This window comes from Rhinolophus sinicus, linkage group LG01, assembly GCF_036562045.2.
Source record: "Rhinolophus sinicus isolate RSC01 linkage group LG01, ASM3656204v1, whole genome shotgun sequence".
NCBI classification, from domain to species: domain Eukaryota; kingdom Metazoa; phylum Chordata; class Mammalia; order Chiroptera; family Rhinolophidae; genus Rhinolophus; species Rhinolophus sinicus.
In genome coordinates, this window is record NC_133751.1 from 164,973,728 (window position 1) to 164,997,431 (window position 23,704).

Sequence of the window (23,704 nt, forward strand, 5' to 3'; positions counted from 1 at the left end):
ATTTTCAGGGGGCATAATAAAAAAACAAAGACAGTAACCTACAAAAATATGGTTGAAAGCCTCAGTCTCAATATATTACCCTGTTTCTCCGAAAATAAGACCTAGCAGGACCATCAGCTCTCATGAGTCTTTTGGAGCAAAAATTAATATAAGACCCGGTCTTATTTTAATATAATATAAGTCCATATTATATTACATAAGACCCGGTATTATATTATATTATATTATATTATATTATATTATATTATATTATATTATATCCAGTCTTATTTTAATATAATATAAACATCACCTTATTTTAATATAAGATGATACTTATATTAAAATAAGATGTGGTCTTATATTATATTAAAACAACACCGGATCCTATATTAATTTTTGCTCCAAAAGACACATTAGAGGTGATGGTCCAGCTAGCTTATTTTTGGGGAAATACGGTAAGATCTGGACTCCTGGACACCTTTTCCAAAAAGTTGTCAAAAGAACTTTCCAAAAAAGTAAAATTGAGGACTTTTCCTGATTTTTAAGGGGATGGATGAGCTGAAGTTTACATAGTCCATTTTCCTTTTAATGTATTTTAGAATTATGTTATTTTTCCAATACATGAATGCAGTTGCCACCTACACAAGATTATTGTAACCTACTCCAGGTAATTACTGCTGAGATCAGCAATTTAATGCCCTTTGTTTGCCAAATTTTTGTTTTCCCAGGAACCAATCCCACTCTATAAAGATGTGTTTCCAGGATACATATAATTATGCTGCGTACAACATCTGTTGCTTTGCATGTTCAGAGCCTTACCAAACCAAGGTAAGAACACGCATCTATATCCACTTTAGGGAGAATGGGTGAAGTATTAAAAGCTTAAATATTCAGATTTTTTTAATGCAGTATTCATCAAAAGTAAAAGCTAATTCTAATTTAAATATTTCCAAATAGAATTAACTCTTTTCGGTCCCTATTTAGATAAATTTTAAGACAGATACTGTATCATTTTTCAATATCACTATTGATAATCCTGAGAAATATCTTATTATGATTTCATATAGGAATCTTAGTGAATTTTTTACTTCAGTTAATCTTTCAGAAGCAGACAGTCTAACCAAAAAAAAAAAAAAAACAAAAAAACAAGCAACTATAATCAAGGACATCAGAGAAAATAATACTGGTGACCTCTTTTCTGTATTTCACCCTTTAATAGCACAGCGGATTTATATAACAGATAGGGCAATGTTGTAATTTTAAAATGTAGGTCAGTATTTTGATTGCACCACAAAAGTGAATTGTACAGACTTGGAAAAAGCAGAATAATATTGACCCAAATCACTTCTGTGAATAGCCTTTTTAAGGTTCCCCCAACAATCTGATAGTCCAAAGAACTTCCAAATATACAACATAATTATTCATTGGCAAGATACACCAAGAAGATACGGAGATAAGTGAACATTAATTTTAGTACCAAAACCTGAAATAATCCCTTAGTAAATGGGGGAAGTAATGAGATATGGTCATCTCTTACCAAACATTAGTACTCATAAACAAAAAACTGAAGCAATGAGTTCATCATGCTTTCAAAATACGTTAGAAGGACAAGCAAACTCCTAACAGTGTTAGTAATATTCAAATGTATTTCACTATCTTTCAGAGTTGCTATTATATAACTAAAAGATTGCTGTTTGGGTTGCATTTAGACTAATTAGATTACCCACGTTCACAGAGATTTAGAGTTGAGGAAATCTACATAAAATGTAAAAAATAACCCATATTTCCAAACAATTTTAACATGTTTTAGCTCACTTGACTTTCCTAACAATTCTTATTTCTTAGCATGACATATAATTTGAAAGTAAATAGCCATGCATTAACCATTATATTAAAAATCACAAAGAATCAAACGAAAACAAACCTCACCTTACTATTAATAGAAATCTGGAAGAGAGGAGGTAAAACCCACTTTCAGGCTTGAAAAAGATTTAGCCAAAAGAGTACTATAGTAAATCCACCTGTTATGGACTGAATTGTGTCTCCCCAAAATTCTTATGTTTTGAAACCCTAACCATCAATGTGACTATATTTGGAGATAGGGCTTTTAAGGAATAATTAAGGTTAAATTAGGTCATAACGGTGGTACCCTAATTCAATTGGACTGGTGTCCTTATACCAAAAGGAAGAAACACCAGAGATGTCTCACTCTCCATGTGTGTACAGAGGAAAGGCCGTGTGAGGGCAGGGAGAAACTGGCCATCTGCGAGCTAAGGAAGAGTGACCTCCCCAGAAACTAACTCTGACAGTGCCTTGATCTTGTACTTCTAGTCTCCCGAACTATGGGAAAATAAGTAAATTTCTATTGCTTAAGCCACCCAGGTTGTGGTATTTTGTTATGGCAGTCCCAGCAGACTAATACACCAACCTTCCTTAACTTGTCTTAAGTTCTAACTTCTTTAGAATCTCTGTTCTACACTGGGTCCTATTGTCTTATCAAAATATCCAGCAAAACGTGGCAAACAGAGAAACTGAACTTATTTTTTTTGCTTCTATGTTCCACATGTGAACATTGCAGAATATTTAGCACAAAAAGGAGAAAAACATTTAATTGCTTAGTTTGTTAATTAGAATGCTAGACTTATATTGGGAGGACACAATTATTTTAGATGGGAATTAATCAAGATAGCAAGGGATGCAATCAAGCCCAGAGAGAACAGATGAAAGTAACTGAGAAACTTGTGTAAGATTTGCAAGTCCCATTTACAATATTCCTCATGTTGCCTTCCTGCAGGATCAAACAATCTCCCAAAAGTCCTTGATATTTTTGTTCCACTGGTTCTTTAAAAGTCTGTACTAGAACTAGAAACAGTACCTTCTTGAGCTTCCAAACCCAGGAGGATCCAGCACAGCTATACCTGGAAAGTTAAGGGTCAAGAATGACCCAGGATTCAGTGGAGACATAGATCAGTTTGAAAAGGTTCATCAAAGTACAGAAGAGACCAACTATAAAAATGGTCCCTCATCTGCCTTCACACCTCACTCTTCCTGCCCACTGCTAATGCAGCTCCCGTGTTTCCCCGAAAATAAGACCTAGCCAGACAATCAGCTCTAATGCATCTTTTGGAGCAAAAATTAACGTAAGACCCCGTCTTATTTTACTATAATATAAGACCAGGAATATAATATAATATAATATAATATAATATAATATAATATAATATAATATAATATAATATAATATAATATAATATAATACAATATAATATTGGGTCTTATATTTATTTTTGCTCCAAAAGACACATTAGAGCTCATTGTCTGGCTAGGTCTTATTTTTGGGGAAACAGGGTCCTAACACAGCCTCTTCCCTGGGACTTCAAGTTCTGATTTAAGGGCCTGAAGGGAGGGTTTTAAGACAGTCCCATATGGAGAAAAACTTTGCCACAAGCAAAACACTCCCCCTTCTTACCACTCACCCGAATGCTTGTCCTCTCCAAGGCTCACAAGTGACTTAGGACTCTCCTTAACAGTCTCTCTTCTCCAAAAAAAGAAGAGAAAGAAAGGGGAACAGAGCTTATTCTGGGAATTTTTTCTAAAAGTAATAATTGTGCTGGACATTTATATTTGCTTTTTCTATATCATTTTAACCCTAACCATTTGTAAGGTAAATTATCTTCAGACATTAAAATATCATTTCAGGATAGCATTTATCTGAAATAATATACAGTACTAAATTTAGTATTTGAGGGCAGGATTACATAAAATTATAAAAATAATGAGCTTATATTGTCAAATAATTTATTGCAAAGATCAATGCATCACCATTTAGAAAGCGTGTTTCCTCAGCTTCTGTTGTTCTTAACCTGTTTCTGTATTTTTGCCTTTCCCAAATCTAAAACAAGTTACTGACCTTACATTATTTTCTGTGTTATCATCCATAAACTTTGAGAGGCATGATTAAAATTCAGTGGTTAAGAGAATTATTTAATCTGGAAATATATATTATCCCAAGACACAATTAGATTTATTCTCATATATAGGGATCAGGGAAACAAAGGAAAGAAATCCAGTTATTTAAAACAGTAATCCCTTAACACTGGGATTTTGTTTTAATTATAAAGAGTGTGTCTTATTAAGAACAAAACAAAGCCTTCTCCTTTAAGGGAGAGACCCCATTTTCTCCAGTGAACATGCATGCAGGATATCCTAAAGAATACTTCAACAAGTGAATTTTGCTATTCTTCATGATAAAATTGACTTTTTAAAAAGAGCATCAAGCAAACAACTATGGGCCCACCTGTTCATGATATCATACTGGACCCCATACAAAGTTAATAGAAATAAATTTTATTCTGCTCCCCACCTCTACACCACTATGATAGTACAAAATTCCCTCTAATAAAAAGTAACAACAAAAAGTGTAAGAAGTAGTAAGTACTAAAATGAAAATTGCTAAATAGTCTTTATACTTCAAATATAACTCCAGATATACCCAGCACCTGAAAATCCTTTTTTATGAACATCCTCCCCCATCCCTATGTTTGCCCCAGTGCCTTGAATTTGGTAGGGGGTAACAGAGGAGTGGGAAGCTATGACTAACAGTAAATGGCCTGTCTATGAAAGGCAAGAAAAGTCACTGAGGACTCCCCCTTAGTTGGTCCTACTCCCATCACACACAGAGGGAGAAACTAAACCACAATTTGAGGGAATTACATTCCCCTTTGGGTCCAGCAACTAGCTCACTTAAATGGTTGAATGTCGAGCCCAGAAGGCTGAAGGGAAATCCTTCTTTCTCAAGGGAATTTGAGGCCCTTGGCTCTATTTCAGGCCTAAAGGTAAGCTACTTAGGCACTCAACACAGCCTTGCTTGGGTTTTATCACTGAAAATAAAGCTTTCAGTAATCCCGTCACCCCTCACAGAATTGAGTTTTGGCATGGAAAGCACAGACCTCACTGAGGCCAAAGCTAAACCACAGCAGATCCAGGATCCTAAGGTAACTGGCAAGGGCCTCACTCAGTTTCAGCCAAGTGATGGCAAGCCGGAGACAGAAGGTTGTCCTAATGACGTAAGTCACCCAAGGGACAGAGGGAGACTAAGAGCAAGAGCAACTGAATGATCACAGAGATGTAAATGATGACATGCTTAGAGTCTGAAGGACTCCAACAGCTGATGCACAGAAAGGAGGTGAGAAGAAAATAAAAGTAAGATGTTCTAGTTATCTTAACAACGCAGACAAACACTGTGATTAAGGACTACAGCTCTTATGTACATTTACTTTTGGGGGTTTAAATTTGGCATCAAGTGTGCAGGTAATAAAAATTTTACAGAAAATGTGCTCTAAGAAAATAAAGGGTGTTGGAAAGAATCTATGTATACATTTTCCACTGGAAAATATGGACAAATATTACAATTCAAAGAAAGTTTTGTTTTTCATTTTATTGATGTTTTAGGTTTAAGTATCATAAACATACGGCCATATTGCTTTCGTTGAATAAATAGCTATGTCTTTCAAAATAATTCGAGAAAACAAAGAGGAAAACAGAAAAGAAATGCCTGACAAAGGAAACCTGTGATCACTGCTTCTTAGTCAAGGTCATACCAAAGTAAAAGAAGGGATCCCACTTATAATATATTCAACAGCGTATGTTCTCTAGAAGTTTTGCCCGTCTCCTCCAGCAAAGATTACAACTTTATAGAAATTTCACTTCCTTTTCCCTTGTCTGCCCTTACACACCCAAACATACTAAGAAACATGAGCACAGGATATTAACTGACCAATAATATAACACAACCACTACACATTTTTGTAAAACTTAAAGAGTAATTTCAGAAACATTAGAAAGCAATTCTGGACCTAACATTTTGGATCCTAAAGGATCCACAAAAGGGGCACTTTTCTATTTTAAAGTATCAATGACTGAAAAATTAAAATCACAGTCATGAAAATAATATTTTTAAAATAATGTGCACAGGCAGCTTCAATTCTGAATTATGTCATAAAGCTGACTCAAAATGTTGTTAATTAATATCAATAGCATAAAAACCAGACAGTGAGACTACTCTAATGAAATACTGTAGATTCACGTTAAAAAATAACTGGCTGGTCAAATTCTTAAAAAGAAACAGTAGATACCACCACAAAGCTAGCAGATGTTCCTTGGGGTCATTTGTACAAAAACATAAGCATATGTTAAAGAAATCTGACACTATCATGGAATCAGTTGGTGTCTAAAATAATAGCAGCTCCTTATGGCAATATGGTAATATTCGTATCAAATGCACAACACATTAGCTTGCAACAGTATGTGCAGACAAAAGAGCATCAGTGGCAGCAATAATGACCAATGCTTCCATTAAGGTGAAAAAATGAAATTAGAGGATTATATACAGGGTATAATATTGTTTAACAGTAAATTGAATATGATACTATGTTGAATTTTCAGAGTTTGCATTTAACTGATTTTATTGAGACTCTTATAATAAAAGGCACACTATTAACCAACAAAAACACTAAACTTTTTATAGGGGCCTCCAAAGTGAATTTTCTGATTTCTTTGTTCTACCCAAAAATAATGGTAAAGATAGTTGTTATTTTTAGAACTAATAATACTTGGTTAGTTTAGTATTCTTCCTTTCAAAATCAATGGCTTCAACCTGGTTTGCTATACTCAGTAGTTAAATAATAGGTAATCATTGAATCATTATTTTGATGTAAAGCAGTACATAATTTAGTAAGTGTATTATCAACTTCAACCTCAGAAGTCTGAGATCTTCTAGAATATTTCTTTGCAACTAGTGATATCATCCCAAAGTATACAATGTACACAATGGATACTAATTAACTGTTATTGACTGAAAGTCTTTGAAAAGTCAAAACCAAAAGGCATTCCAAAGCTTTCCAAACTAATTGTTGGGACTTACCATGTACTCTAGAAAAGTTAAATTTCAAAAACCACTTAGAATTTCAAGGCACATATTTTTTTTTTCATGCAGAAGAATTGGATGCAAGATGAGTCTGGCATGCATCTAACAAAATGTTCAAGTGCCAAGAAGATTTGAGTAAAATTAGGTTCACCCATAAGATGTTTCCATGGCATGAAGCCCAGTAACAGAGTAGATTTGGTCCCAATATAAAACATTCAAACAACCTGGAAAGTGATAGATTTGTCTTTCATTCAGAAGATAGGATACCAACACAGTTTTCCCCTAAATAAGAAAACAGCTAATTCTAAAAACTGGAAATATGATTTTTATAGAAAATTTTATCTATACCTTTAAAATAGGAGCTTATTATAAATCAAATCCCATGACACAAAATGTATCCACAATATTTAATTTAAATATTTAAATAAAACATTATCTAAAAAGAGTGGGCAATGAAAAGGACTTTAAAAATGCATTCTATCCACCAAGATTTTAACTGTAGTAAGTTCTCATCTGTGTAATGAAAACCACAACAAAACATATACTATCTTCCCTTTACACTTTCAATACATGAAAACATACTTAAAATATGAGGAAACCAATACATGCTAACAGCTGCTCAATTTTATTGATCTTATTCTTTCTGCACAGATGGACACGAGAACGTATTTTGAATTATGTGCTTGTAACCTTTAGTAAGCTTAAAAGTTTAATTTATAAGACATATTAATTATTTGTATTACACAAAAAACAGATTTTATTCAGTAAATGAATTTATTTCAGAGTTCAATATATAAACAGTTCTTTTCCACATATAAAATTATAATTGACATGTTTAAAATTATTTCAGTCTTTTTATAGTTCAATAATACCTAAATTATGGCTGTACAAAGATAACTTTATTTACCAATATTTAACGAATAATGTTTAAAGCTATTTTCAGAAAACTTCTTTTTTTAAGTGGCCTCAATCTATTAAGAAACAGGACGCAGAAGGAGAGAGCCTGAGGCTCATGGAAAACACAGATCTTAAACTTGATAGGGTTCAATTTACAATCCTTCAGGAGCTATTTCTCCAGCTTATGCATTTTCCAAGCTCTCAATTTCCTTTCTGTTTGGACATTTTGCTAGTCATTGGCTTATTTGATACTTGGTAGAATACATTTCAAGTAAGATGCTTCTCATTTTGCTGATATGAGAATTAATTTTAGCAGTGTCCACTATCCATTCCATTGACCAAGCTAAAAATCTCAGCACCGCCATTGTTTCTTTCCTCTCCTTCAAGCCCCACATCGTCTAAATTCTACCTCTGATAATATTCCTTCATCTAGCCTCACCTCTCCATTCTCCCTGCCACATACACACTACCTCCCAGATTTTCTGATATATTGGCCACTGAAACGGGCTCCTCAATGTGGAGCCCATTTGTAATCCATCTTGCACCCATGGTTGCCTTTCTAAAACCCAAACTCATTTACTTTAGAAAACAAAAACTTGATATCCTCTGACACTCAGCCTTTGCCACCCCTTAATCAACTCTCAGATGAAGACACCAACTTCGTAGTATGATATTCAAGGCCTCTTACAAACTATTAACTTATCACAAAGCACTGTCATCTCCCCCCATTAACATACACTCTCTCCACAGACTATGGTCTTCTTTTCCAAATAGGTCAAAGTATTCTCTCCTTAGTTTTCCTATAATATTATTTTCCTAGAATGGTTTCCTTACTCCTTTGGGTTACCCACTCCTAATCATGCTTCAAGGCCCACATTCAAGTTTACCCTGTAGCTTTACTTGACCTCCCCCTCTGGGTACCCCAACAGAATGATTTTCTCCTTTAGCTACATTTCCATGGTCATTTATAAAGCCCTAGAAGTAATACCTCATTTGCACATAAAATAGATAACCTGGTTATTTCACTAAGTCTCCTTGCAGATTGTGAAGACTTTGAAGCAGAAATTGTGTCAAAGTGATTGTAGCATCCCTGGAACCTACCAGAGACCCCAGCGTATATTAGGTGCTCCCTGTTGTTAGGAGGAAGAAGCTGAGACCATGAATAATTTAATGAGACAAACACAAATCAAAAATATGATGAGATACCATTTCTCATCTATCAGACTGTTTTTTTTAAAAAAAAGTTTGACAATATACTCTTTTGGAGAAACTACACAGAAACATACAATGCTCTCATACAATGATGACAGAAAAGCAAAACAGCACAATTCTTTTGAGGGGATTTGGAAATATTGAGCAAAATTATATAGGAGGGCAGAGGGCAGATGGAAAATCTCTACACCTTCTCCTCAGTTTTGCTATGAACCTAAAACTGCTCCAAAAACTTAAGTGTATGACAAAATTATAGTCCTTTGAGTCAATAATTCCACTTTTAGGCATCTATTCCAAAAATACACTGGAAAAAAATCCAAAAGGAGACCAGACAAGTTTTTCATTACACCATTATTTGCAATAGCAAAAATGACTTGATGCAATCTAAATCCTCCAATAGAGAGTTGGTTCAATAAACTAAAGTGCATAATAGATTATTGCGCAGATATAAAAGGAAATGAGGACTCTTGCTATATATACCTCTATAGAGTGATATGCCAGGTATGTTGTTAATTTAAAAAGAAATCAACGTGGAAAGAAAGTATATATGGAATGCTACTATGCATTTAAGAAGGTGGGCAGGGCTGGGATAAGGACAAGAATATATGTACATACTTGCTTATATTTAAAAAAATAAAAAAGTAAACCAAAAACTTGCAAAAACAAGCCTACCTACAATTGGAAGAAAAGAAAATGTTAGAAGGGACAGAGTAAAAGTTATACTTCTCAGAATATCGCTTGTTTAGTAGATTTGACTTTGAAACCATATATTTTACATAATTACAAAACAAACCTGGGTTTTTAAAAAGCAATGCCCAAAATGAAATGAATAATTCCGCACACTGAGTTGGGGGAAGGGGGGTTGTATAACATCACAAATAGGAATGATTCCAAGTATCTTTAAAACACAGTATTTGACTACACATAGCATATACTCTGATTGTATGTACTGTAAGAACAACAACAAATGACAGAATGATCTTAAATGGCTTTCAGTAATTACATTGCTGATGGTAGCACTGGTATTGTCATTCTGTGATGCGCATGTATTGCCGGATAAAGCAAATGAGTAACGATATTGTTGCAGTGAGGGATTTTAAGGTTAGGAGCAAGGAGACGAGTAAAAATCTTTTCGTCTTGAACCTGAACTGTAAGTATCGGCATCATTCCATGACTCATTTTCAATTTAGAAAAATAAAATACATACTTCCCAGCTCTGTTTTCTAAAAAGCCTAGGAAACAGGACTGTACAAAGAAGTACTAGCAATAAGCACACATGGTTCTCAAATTTTGATCTCTACATGCTACCGCCCAATAGAAGGAATTAGGCTTCCTTGATGACAGTGTTAATAACGTCTGTCTGAGGCATGACATGTTCAAGACCAGCCTTGACTATCCTGCCATTCCAGAAAACAAAGTTATCAGAGATGGCTGAGGGAACATCAAAAAGACTCAGAAATCAATGTAAAGGGGTCCCATTTCTCCAAAAATCCAGAATTGGGACAATTTGAGAATTAGTAAAAATAGTCATTGCTGTGAATTAAAACATATTTAATATATGCAAAACCTGAGTTCACAATGAGAATAATAATAAACCTCACTGGTTACCGTGGCTGCTGTGATCTCCCTTTGAGGAAGAACTTGTATTTCTACCACAAGGAAGCCAGTTAGCAGACGGCCTCCTGTCGTTAGTACCTTCAGGATGCACAGGAACCTCAGAGCTGAGGTCACACTCTTCCCAGGCAGCCAGAGCCCATGACTGAACACAGCTGAGGTTTAGCCATTTCTGCCCAAGGCAAGACTCCTAAGGGACAGGCTTTTCTCCCAAGTTCTCAGCATAGATAAGCAAAGATTTCATTAGACATGCATCATGGGTTGAGACTCTGCCCTGCCCTGCCTGTTTCATCTCCCCTTTACAGGTGTCACCTGGGCATCACAGTCTGAAGGTCGTCCCTCTGAATCTGCTTCCTCCCTTTTAGATCTTTCATAGACATTTGCCTCCAGCAAATCTTTCATATGCCTGTGGGAAACTATGGGCCAGACAACCCAATTTGTTCAGAAAATAAATTGCAAGGGAAAAAAAGATAGAAGAAACTGTGGATTAGAAGATATAAAAGACACAGCAACCAATCGCAACGTGAACCTTATTTAAATGTTGATTTATATATAAAAAAGAGAGAAACAATCAGGGAATATGAACACTGACCAGATATTTAAGTATAGAGAGGATTGTTGTACGTTGGAATACTGTTATTGTGACTATATTGTGTACTACATTTTTTAAATCCTCATCTCCTAGAGATACACGCTGAGAAATTTATAGATTCACTTATATATGATGTCTAGGAAGTGCTTCCAACTATTCCAGAGAAAGAAGGGAAAAGGGTAAGGCATACATGAAACAAGACAGGACTCAAAAACTATTTAAACTCCATAGTGTGTTACATAGAGCCTCACCCGTCACTGAGTTGAACATGGAGGCTTAGTCTTCTTTCTACATTTGGGTATGTTTGATGTTTTCCACAATAAATATTGGGTTTAAAATTTTTTTTTTAAACTTCTACCTCTCTATTCCATTTTGTTCATCCACTCATAACATGAAAGTGCCAAGAAGAATGGAATATACTCCCTATGGTGGATCTTTCTTAAAGGCCTGAAAGAAGTCAGATGACATTATTGTATAAAAGGATTTTGTTTTTTAATTTTTGTTTGGACCATGATGCTACACTATCACTAACTCAGACTTCAGACAGACTCCCAAAGGCATTAGGGGGACTTCTTGCTTGAGGAAGCAGCATAACTTAATGGGTACAGTGTGGACACTGGGGTCTGCTTGGCTTTGAATCCCAGCAACTCCATCATGAGCATGACCTTGGGCAAGTTATTTAACATCTCTGGGCACTAACGGTAAATATTCTATCTAGACTACATAGTCTTGTTGGGAAGAGTAAACAAGATAAGATACTTAGCACAGGACCTGGCAGAGTAAACATCAATATAGGTTTACTGTTTTCAGTCAAACACCGGACACTGTTATGTAGCACCTGAGAAAGTTTCTAGAACACTGTTTCTGATGAAAAATCTTGGAATCTACATAGGAACTCCCTGATGCCAGCTGGTGCATTATTTTAGATTTATCTTTAGGCTTACCATAAGTCCATAGCATTATACAATTTTTTTTTCTGGTATGCACACCTGCTTGCCTACTAGCCTGCCTCCCTGCCTCTGGATTCAGTCATCCATTACACTAAGGGTCCTCAACTTCTGGTTCCCATGCCAAAAGTTAGCTTAAGATTTAATTTCCTTCAAACTCCATTTCCCTCCCTCCTTTCCCTGTTACCTCCCTTCATCATATACTGATTTTGGAAAATACCAGGGAACATAGAAATACCCTGGAACTAAGTTCGTTCCCTTTGCGTGTGCACACACTGACCAAAACTCACTCAGCATATACTATCCCCATCTTTGGCACAGTACTTCTCAAGCTTGGGCAGGAACACAGTCATACAAAAGAACATAAAGAGGCTTGTGCAGAGGAGTTGGACGATGTTTGTAGATTTGTCACTATTTGAAATGTAATCTATTAACCTCATCAAGTAATAGGCTAGGCAGGATAAGCAATAAGGTTCAGAATGAGTATCCTAGTACTGAGATCACAATGAATTATAGCTACTACATCTCTGGCCCTTTAAACCAGGATGGCCACTTTCCCGAATTGCGTCCCCAACCCATCGGCTGATCCCTAGATTTAGTGCCCTAGCTCTTTGATTCTTCAGCTTCATCATGTTTCGACTTCTGTAGTTCACTTCAGGTCCTTCTGCTTTGGACAATCCCGACTGGACCAACCTTTCTGGTTTACTGACCTTGATCCAGCCCATCTGACTCTCAGTTTGTACATCCCTATATCCCTTGGCTTCAATGCAAGTACTGTTTACAACTCCTATGTGGACATTTCTGGACGAATTCTAGCCCCAAAGACCCCCATATGGGAGAGGGCTGAGATAAAGAGGAAAACAAAACTAGATCATTTTTTAGAAAGTACTTGTCTTCCGATGGTGCCACATGGTTGTAGCAGACTTTCATGGGGTCAGAGTATGCAGGCTAGGACAGTTACCATTTCAGTACTAATCCTATAGCAAGAAACATTAAGCTGGCCAAATTTTAGTTTAAATAATAAGTCACAATGACCATAAAGAATAATACAATGATTTTTATAAACAAGACTTCAACTTTACTGTCCACCGATTAATTTGCAATAATTAGAAAGCAATTTTTTTGTGTACTAACAAAATATGTTAAAGGGGTTTTTTCACTTTTGCATCTCTGGACTCAGTTGCTTTACCTTTAAAGCTGCAGCTCAGATTGTATGACAGGATGACCAGATCAGTTCTACACCAGAGATTAATTATTTGAAAACTGTACCTTCCTATAGGAATAGAGATTAAAATTCTTTATAATCTTTTTAAATAAAGATTAAACTCATTGAGTAAAGGGAATAAAATTTTCAAATCTCCATACATTAGCACTGTGATCACGACTAGTTGTATGTGGCTAATGAATTTAAATTAATTAAAATTAAATAAAATTTAAAATGAAGTTCCTCAGTCACACTAACCACATTTCAGGTGCTCAAAAGCCACATGTGGCTGGTGGCAATGGTATCTGACACTCAGACACAAAGCATTCCATCATCGCAGAACATTTAACTGAACAGTCATGCTTAGAGATTCACTCCACATTTGTTTTTCTGTTAGAACCAATTTACACTAATAAAAAAATAATACTTATACAATGTGAGCTTCACACAATATTTATAAAAATAGGTTAACAGACCTGTCAAAGCATTTAAAAACTTCATAAACAGTACATGCAGTTACTTGGTAAGCTTGATTTTTCACCACCATCTTTTCAAAATTCTTTCAAATTTGGCAGCTTAGAAACATACTACCAATTTTTAAATGTATTATCTTTTTAATACACAGAATGATGAATTAAAACATGTTTTACTTAGTAATTAGTCCTCCAATAATTCACGTGAGTAATAGGTCATTTTGGGGTTTAACCCCTGCTTCCATTATTTCTGACCACACGGTCCACCGACAGATGTCTCACTTTGGATGTACACAACAGAAGACTGGGATCTATTTCACGTACATCTGTTCCCAAACAGCTTAGGCAGATTAATACTTACAATGCATCCAGCTCTGCTAAATCGCACATAATCACTAACTCTTGTTGTTTTAAAATTGATTGTTTTTTCTCATTTTCACATTACCTTTCACGTTGCTTTTTCCAGCAAATAAATGTTTATATAAAGCACAAGAACATCATTTTAACTCTCTTATAAAAGAAACACTTTCAAGACTTTATTTTGAAGCCCAGCTTTCTCAGATTCTCTAGTTACTGCTTTAATTCACCTGAGCTCAGAGTTGTGGTAGGAATAACACTTTGTAAGAACAACATGAAGTTGTGTAACCTGAGATAGTAATTCTGTGAAACACAGAGACTGATAAACCATAATTAAGATTTGAAACCTTTGTTTCATTTTTAAAAGTATTTAAAACAAAATATTCTAATGCTAAGTAAACATATAAAATCCTTGCTCTGAAATTTGATTAGAGGGTACAGGAAATGAAATAGCATGAAGACAGGATAAGCTGGTCCTTTCATCCATCATGAAAAATCTGCTTACGACTAGCCTTGACCAACAAATTTCTATCAGATAATGGTTTCCTCCTTTCCAAAGACAGAACCTGTACTGAGGTGATGGCTCACCTCTCACCATGGTGTGCCCTGAAGCTAAGGAAAAGGAACAAGGGGCTTGTCCTGTATTTTTCATGTGGTTCTTCTAATGAGAAATTCACTAGGATAATACAACACTTCTCCACACACACCAGAAGGTTGATCCGATTGATCGTTCAAACTTCACTCAGACTTACTTAATTTATTAAGATATCCTAACACTTAAAGTCTATAAAAACAGGCATTTTCTTTAAAATGCAACTTCACAGAGTTGATGCTTCTTCTCTAAGAAGCATCATCCATAATACAAATGCCTCATTTTGCAGGTTAAAAACTGTAACTCACAGGGGTTGAATGATTTGCTCAAAGTCAGTCTCACCCCTGTGGGTGCAAAGACCCACTCCTGAAGCCTTTCCCACACCACGGGATGGGAGCATATTACAGACAGCTGGAGTAGGAAGTCTATAAAAGACCTTATAGTGCTTTTCATACTTCAAGGTGCTTTCCATTAGTAAATGATGAAGTGAGAGAGAGAGAGAGAGACATTGACTGACTTGTGGGCATTTGGCATTCTAGTCACAGATATCCCTAAGTTGATCATTTTTAAGTGTACAGAAATATAACCTTAATATATTCTAATCCTACCCATTACTAACTCTCTCCATCGGTAGCTTTTCCTTTATAAGAAACAGATAAAAACAGTATAACCTAGTCACACAGTACAGTAAGCAGGTCCCACTTTGGCGATGCACAAAAATGCTTGTAACTTCTGTTTCATTGTAACATTTCAAATAGAAGCTTACCATTTGGTAAGCACATGCTCCTAAAAGTTTGGCCTTGGTTGAGATTTAGAATAATGCCAACAGGCAGCAAGTGATGCTTTGAAATTATCTCTGAAAATATCTGATTCAATAACAGCACAAGCTGAAGGCTAAATTACAAAATAAGCAAATTGGTCTATAGCATCTGTCCACGTGAGCTCTCCTCAATTTTTGTCACCTTATACCCAGTCCCAGGCACCGTGTTGGGGGCTACCCACACTGTGGCATCGCTCTTGATTGGCTTTGCCTGGCAAGGTCCCATGACCCAGACTTGTCTGACCATTTTCATCTGGTCCCAAAGAACTCGCCTGATCCCTCTTCCACTTCTTCAGGATTTGCTCTTTCCTAGTTTACAGACAGCTAACTCAGTAATTACTTTATATTAACATGAATACACTCATGTATGATTCTACAAGTAAAATGGCCATAATTTGAGATTCCAATAGAAAGATCATTAAGCACCACTGTAGGTAATAAAGATGTTTTCTGGACAAATGATGCCCTTTTATGCACATAGTTTACATTACAGTAGTGGCACCCTGGTCAGTCTATGCTCTGGTTGGTGCTTTCTACCCTGCAGATGAGCAAGATGGAACCTTCAGGCCCTGACGCTAACAATGGCAAAGTGGGCCAATATTAGCCTAAGAATTTTTTTTTTAAAGCGTTCTGATGCTTTAACAAAAGGAAAGGAGATACTCTCTTCCAAGCAATGTCACTCTTGAGTAGCAGTAATCAGATTACAATGCAATAGGCAAAACTAAAGTTAATAAGACCAGTTAAACTCATTCATTTAACTAACATCGATTGTTTATGTGTAAGCCAATCTTCAAGGTGCTGACAGTAAACAAAACAGATGTTCTGAGCATCTTCTCTTTACTCCATCCAGCTCTAGTCTCCGTCCTTCTCCTCGTACTCTGTGCCTCCATCAAGTGGTACCCTTGCACTCCAGTTTCTATTATAGCTGGTTTTGGACTATTGTAAAGGCCAGAAAAGAGGGAGTTTGGGTACTGAGTGCCCCCTTCCATCCCGGTGGAATTAGTGGAGGAAATCATCCAAGCCAGGGCAAACGTCACAGATCCTGTCTAGTGACCCTTTCTCTACAGAGTCTCTGAATCCAGGCTCAGGCAATCCTTCCCCTTTTGGGGCTAAGAATGGAATCACCTACCCTTGTATTTCTAGTCCCAAGAGAATTTCACTATCCCTACATCCTGCTTATACCTTTATAAATACTGCCTTTTAAGAACTCTTACCAAGTTATCCTAATATGAGTACGCCATTTATTTACTATTAGGGGTGGTGGTTGGTAAGACAGACAGTAAATATTACATAGTGTATTAAAACATACCATGGAATAATATAAGGAAGTAAAGGGAGCCAGAAAGTGTGTAGGAGAAAGGAATTTTAAATAAGTGATGAGGGACAGTCTTATTGAGAAGGTAACATTTAAGCACAGGCTCAAGGGAGGTAATAAAGTAGGCCAAAGAAAAGACTATAATGGCCTGAGCTAGGCAGCAATTGCCTGGACAGTGAAGGAAGGCAGAGGTAGCAAATACAGTGGACAGGATTGGTGGTTGATTAGAAATGGTAAGGGAGAGACAGTGAATCTGAATCCTGGCAAAGCTAACATTGCAGATAGATTCCTAAATGCCCCTTCGCATATGAACCCAGCATGTTTACTACTTTTATATGCAATCCTATGATCCATCACCATAAACTTCAAGGAGTTCTACTCTTCGTACCATAACCTACACATACCTAAAAAGCTAAGTTAAATATTCTGACAACAGACTGACTGATTAGTGAGTTCTAAAATTGTGATAGGGAATCAAAGACCAGGTACTATTTTTAAGGAGCAAGAAAAGTTGCTTTTCATGTAGATGTACAAGTATTAAATTTGTGGGACTCCCAAGTTCATGTATACAGGAAGCATTTGAGTTCAGGACTAAAGATAGAAATTAAATATTAAGCCAGAGGGTAAATGAGTACAGCAGTGGACAATATGACCCAGAGAGCATCAGAAGAGTGAGAACAGCCCAGACCAGACTCCTTGAGAACATCAAAACTAGACAGGCAAACAGAAAGAAGTGCCCCTGGGAGACTGATCAAGCAGGTTCTGGTGCTGGTACAGAATCCAAGGGAACAAAGTCACACGAGTAATCCAAAAACAGTAAAGGCTGAAATTTGTCCATGTGATCGGGCAATTAGAGAAGGTAACAGCTAACCTTTGCCCAAGCAGTTTTAGCAGAGAGAAGAAAAAAGCCAGATCTCCACTGGTTGAGAACGAATTAAGAAGCAAACTATTAAAAGTAAGCTCTTAGAGGCTCCTAATTTTTCTAGGAGCATATCCAAGAAAGTGAGAAAAGAGGCAGGGTAGCAGCTAGAAAGGGACGTTTACAGGAGCAAGGCCAGGGGCGGTTAGGATAAGAGTCCTGAACATATATATCACTGTGCTTCAGTGAAAGAGCTGGCAAACCAAGGACTGAAAACCTAAGAAAGAGGGTAGAAAAGATCAGACATTTTCAGGTAAGGCTAAAGAAATGGTACGGGTTGGTTATGAAGAGAGATGACAAACATCTATGCTGTGGCCCTGGATGGGGGCAAATGTGGAATGAGGGTGACAGTCACTAAAATGGACTTGGGATAAAGAGACACAGTTTGAGCTAGATGACATAGCTTTAAATAAATATAAAAAGAAAGCTGGAGGGAGGGGGAGTATCTTCATACTCTCTAATAAATAAAACCCAAATTCTTTACCTTTGTCTTCAGGCCTCTCCCCATTTTGGTCTCTGCTTTCCTGTCAAATATTCTCCTCCTGCTACATTTTGACAGATTACCAGTCACTAATCCCAGAAAATGGCCTTCCATTTTCAACCTTCATTTAATTCCATCAACCTAGAATTTTTTTCCCACTTTGATCACACCTGGTTGAATAGTGCTCCCCAAAATTCAAGTCGACCTGGAACCTCAGAATGTAACCTTATTTGTAAAATATAAGATGTAATTAACTTAAAGGTCTCAAGATCTTCCTGGATTTGGGGTGGACCTTAAATCTAATAACTTTTTCCTTATAAAAAGAGAGGATACACAGAAGGGCAGGCCATGTAAAGAGGCAGATTGGAGATGGGCTACCACAAGTTGAGGAACACCAGGAGCCAGCAGAAGCTAAAAGAGGCAAGGAAGGATTCTCTCCTAGAGCCTTCAGAGGGAAGGAACATGGCCCGACTAACACCCAGATTTCTGAATTCTGGTCTCCAAAACTATCAGAGAATAAATTTCTGTTCTTTTAACCTGACAAAATTGTGATTTGTTAGCACAGCCCTAGAAAGTAATATAACTCCTTAAACCCTCATGAAATACTTTTTACTACTGTGTTTTCCCGAAAATAAGACCTAGCCAGACAATCAGCTCTAATGCGTCCTTAGGAGCAAAAATGAATATAAGACCCAGTCTTATTTTACTATAAAACCGGGTATAGAACAGGAACAGGAACAGGAACAGGAACAGGAACAGGAACAAAACAGAACAGAATACCAGATCTTATATTAATTTCTGCTTCAAAAGACGCATTAGAGCTGATTGTCCGCTAGGTCTTATTTTCGGGGAAACACAATGTTAAACTCGAGTTGTTTTAGGAAGACTTAAATAAACAAGAAAATTGATTTTCCATAAAGAACTCTTATTCAAGAATAGACATCTCCTTCCTCTGAACACAGAAATCCTTAAAGGCAGGGCTCACATCTTACTGATATCACTGCACAAATCACATATTAGTTGTTTCATGTTTGATGAATGACTGTTTAGTGACATACAGGTCTTACATTAGTATTTAGGGTCATATGTCTTTCCAAAAAGGTAAAGTCTCCTTGAAGGCAAAGACCAGTTCCCCATTTTGTATTTTGCAGCACCTAGCAAAGTGTTTTAGCACTAAGTTTGCACCAAAATGTGTAATTTGTTAAGGGAATAACCACTAATCAAACTATTATCTTGATTGACTAGATCTAATATACTAAACTGAAAACATTTCTTCCATCAAAAAAAAGGACCCAAAAAAAAAAAAAAAAGTACTGGTGCTTTTGTACCTCCCATCTTGACTTAGAAACTGTCCTTAACAGTCCTCACTTCTATGGGGAAGAGTAACACAAATATTATTCCAAGTCACCCTAGAACCCAATAAAGACAACTCCAATCACTATGGTCAAGCTCATTTGCCCTGCCAACAAGACCATTAGTTACTATTTTGGCAGTGATAGCCCTCATAAAATACATTAGTGTCTTTGCTCATTACTCAAGATGGAAAACTAAGGAAAGATCACACGATATTTTATTTCATTAGTGAGAACAATTAAGGCTAGGAGAAAAGATTTGCAAAAGATACATCTAATAAAAGATTGTTATCCAAAATATACAAAGAATGCTTAAAACTCAACATAAGAAAACAAACAGCCTGATTAAAAATGGGCCAAAGATCTTAACAGACTCCTCACAAAGAAGATATACAGAGGGCAAATAAACATATGAAAAGATGCTCCACACCATATGGCATCAGGGGAATGCAAATTAAAATGAAATACCACTAGAATGTGGAACAACAGGAACTCATTTGTTGCTGGTGGGAACACAAAATGGTACAACCACTTTAGAAAGACAGCTTGGCCAAATTTAACAAAACTAAACATACTCTTAGCAAACAACCCAGCAATCAGACTCCTTGGTATTTACCCAAAGGAACTGAAAACGTACGTCCACACAGAAATCTGCACATGGATGTTTACAGCAGCTTTATTCATAACTGCCAAAAGTTGAAAGCAAACAAGATGTCCTTCAGTAGGTGAATGGATCAGTAAACTGTGGTCCATCCAGACAACAGTATATTATTTAATACTACAACAGTATATTATTTAATACTCAAGCCATGCAAAGACATGGAGGAACCTTAAACACATATTACTAAATAAAACAGACCAATCTGAAAGGGCTACATATTGTTTGATTCCAACTATATAATATTCTGAAAAAGACAAAACTGTGGAGACAGTAACAAGATCAGCAGTTGCCCGGGTTTTCGGTGAGGGAGAAATGAATAGGCAGAGCACAGAGAACTTTTAGGAGCAATGAAACTACTCTGATATTATAATAGTGGATACATGTTATGATGTTTAATTTTATGTGTCTACTTGACGGGGGCAGGGGATGCCTGGATAACTGGTAAAACATTGTTTCTGAGTGTGTTAGTGGGAGACTGAGTGAAGATCTCCCTCAACAATGTGGACAGGTATCACCCAATCTGTTGAGGGCCCAAGTAGAACAAAAAGGTGAGGGAAGGGCAAATTCTCACTCTCTTTTTGGTCCATCCATCTTCTGCCCTCAGACATCAGAGCTTCTGGTTTTCAAGCAGGGCTTTATTTCATAGTCTCCACCCCCATCTCCCACCCCAGTTCTCAGACCTTCAGACAGTCTGAATTATACCACCAGCTTTCCTGGTTCTCAAGCTTGCAAATGGCATACAGTGGCATATTTCAGCCTTCATGTTTCCATAGTAAGTCTCCAATTCCCATAATAAATCTATCTTCTATACATTCTGTTTCTCTGGAGAACCCCAATACACAGGCCATTATAAATTTGCCGAAACCCACAGAATATACAACACCAAGAGTGAACTGTAATGTAAACTATAGACTTTAGGTGATAAGGATGTGTCAGTGTCAATTAATCAATTGTAACAAATACACCATTCTGGTGGTGAATGTTGATAATGGAGGCTGTGCATATGTGAGGGCAGAGATATACAGGATGTCTCTACCTACTGCTCAGGTTTGCTGTGAACCTAAAACTGCCTTAAAAAATAAAGTCTATTTAAAAACAACAACTACCACTAAAGCACTGAGTGATCTTACAAACTTCTCATATGCATGATGTAAAAACACCCAGTGACCCCTCCCCTTCAGCCTTTCCTGGAACAGCCAGTTACTGGGCAACCTGCAGCAGACAAGGTCTCCATCACTACATCCTCCCACACCACATCCTGCCAAGTACAGTAAACTTGATGGAGTTTTTCCTTCATTTTCTGTACCAATTTTGTCTTTCACCACTCACATCTAAATTAATTCCACATCAGGCAGTATTTCTTGCATTTAAACATCTCATCTCTTAATACTCCTTTTATTTTCCCACTCTTACTATGTTACTAAGTAAAGCATCTCTTGGTTTCTTCTATAAATAGAAGTATTTACTAACTTCCTAGACTTCTGTACCTTCAAATTTAGGGCCCCAACATGGTTTGCACACTAGTTACAAAGTAAAAGTAGTACATCTAGATGAAGGAAAAGAAAACCAAAGGGTTTGGGGGCCCCCAAATTAAACAAAGAGTCAACATTTGCAAACTTTAGAGTTCTAACTGTCAAGATGCATTTTTAAATGCTACTGACAGTAATGCTACTTAAGCCTACCGTTCCTCAATCACCACTCAGTATAAAAAATCATTTATTCTTTCAAATCATTCTTTGCCTCTTGGTATTACTAGCATTGCAACATTAATTTGTATGACCTCTCATTGCACAATGTTTCATTTTAATCCTATCCTATTTCAGCTTCGTTGTAGCTTCAATTGGCTCTTGTAGGTTAACCTCAATTCTAACTGTAAATCTATAACCCCAAAATTCAAACTGACTTAAAAACTAAAGACAATCACTCTATGTGCATATCTCTAGCTTTTCACTCAAAGGTTTAAGAAAACATTCCACATTGGTTTTCAAAACACATGAAAACATTTATATTAAGGTCAAAGGTAGTTTTAGTGTCATGAGTGAGCATGGCAAATGCAGAAGCAGAGTTCATACTCATAACCAGTGCTGGGTTTCATTTTGTTAGACTTTAGTACAAGAAACTTTAAAACGGTGTCATTTTTCTATTCTGTAGAAATAGCACATTCTGTCTTGTTTTTCAACAGGGGAGGACACTTTTTTTTTTAATTTCATCAGTTTGTGTTTAGCTAGAAGAGACAGTACCACATCCCAAGATTTTTCTCTAAGTTATATCTAGACTAGGACTTTAAATGTTTCTATTGTAAAATACAGCATTATAACACGTTCTAAATAACTAAAGTTTTAAGTCAATAAAAGTCAAATACTAGCAAACAGTATGATGATGATTCTAAAGTAAACATTAAAAATCAAAAGTTTCCAGACTGAGCCTAAAAAAGGCTTGATTCTAGACAACAGCAAGAGAGATATGAAGGGTGAAAAAGTCCAGAGACCCCAAAGCTTTGAAGTTAAACTTTCAGAAGTCAGCAAAATGAGAATTGGATTCAGAGCCCACGTGGAGGTAAATTCTGTAAAGGCTTATAATTTCAGCCTATCGTCAGAAATTGGTAGATTAAAACTTCATCAAGTTGGAGGGGAGGAGTAGGTAACCTTCCCGCGTTTAGAAAACACCACCCCTGCGGGAATCAATTCTCTCCTCGGCTCAGAACAGAAGCTGAGTGTGGAGTTGGCCCCGGGAATGCACCCGCAGGCGGCCAGCCCGGCGGGAGGTGGCAGGTAGCGGGAGGCCCCTGGGGATGGCTCGGGTTCTCCCAAGCTGGGAAGGAGGAGGCAGCGGCTACCTCACCAGGTAGCCGGCGGGGACGAAGGAGGAGCTTGTGGAGGGGGAGAGGCAGCGCTGGGGTGGAGAGTGCGGAGCGGAGGAGAGGAAGGAAGCAGAGGGAGGCGAAGGCGCCGGTACCGGGGCACTCACCCGCGGGGCGCACGGGCTGGATGGGCCGCCACCTCAGGGTCCGCTCGCTCAGCACCACATCGCAGCTGTTCCTCCCGATTTCGAAGATGCCCCGGAGCAGAACCTGCTCGGCAGCCGCCTCTGGCGGCTGCGGGAACGCCCACGGCGCGGAGGGCACAGCGGCCGCAGCCGAGGGTGCCTCTTCCTCCCCGCCGCCCTCCAGGGCGCTCACGCGGCCGCCCCGCTTGCCCCGAGGCATGGCAGAGCCACAGGCTGGGCCGAAGCCAGGGCCTTGGGAGGCCTTCGGAGGAGGAGGAACAGGTGGCAGCGGAGGCCGCGGCTGCTTCGGCTTTAGTCGCGTCCGGCGCTGCCACAGCAACCGCGCGCAGAGACCCAGGAGGGAGGCGGGGCGGGC

The 23,704-nt window shown here is 37.5% G+C and overlaps 1 protein-coding gene across 3 annotated transcripts in view; it reads right to left on the minus strand.

The window, feature by feature from the left end:
- CERKL (CERK like autophagy regulator) overlaps positions 1-23,704 on the minus strand; it is a 109,744-nt gene extending 86,040 nt beyond the window's left edge. For 2 of the 3 annotated variants that reach the window (XM_074338823.1, XM_074338817.1), the window contains exon 1: positions 23,311-23,697. In XM_074338823.1, coding sequence (XP_074194924.1) covers positions 23,311-23,548 — 238 coding nt within the window. In that variant the 5' untranslated portion in view covers positions 23,549-23,697. Of the gene's footprint in view, positions 1-23,310 lie in introns of all 3 variants that reach the window. The other variant, XM_074338819.1, reaches the window with a different exon arrangement.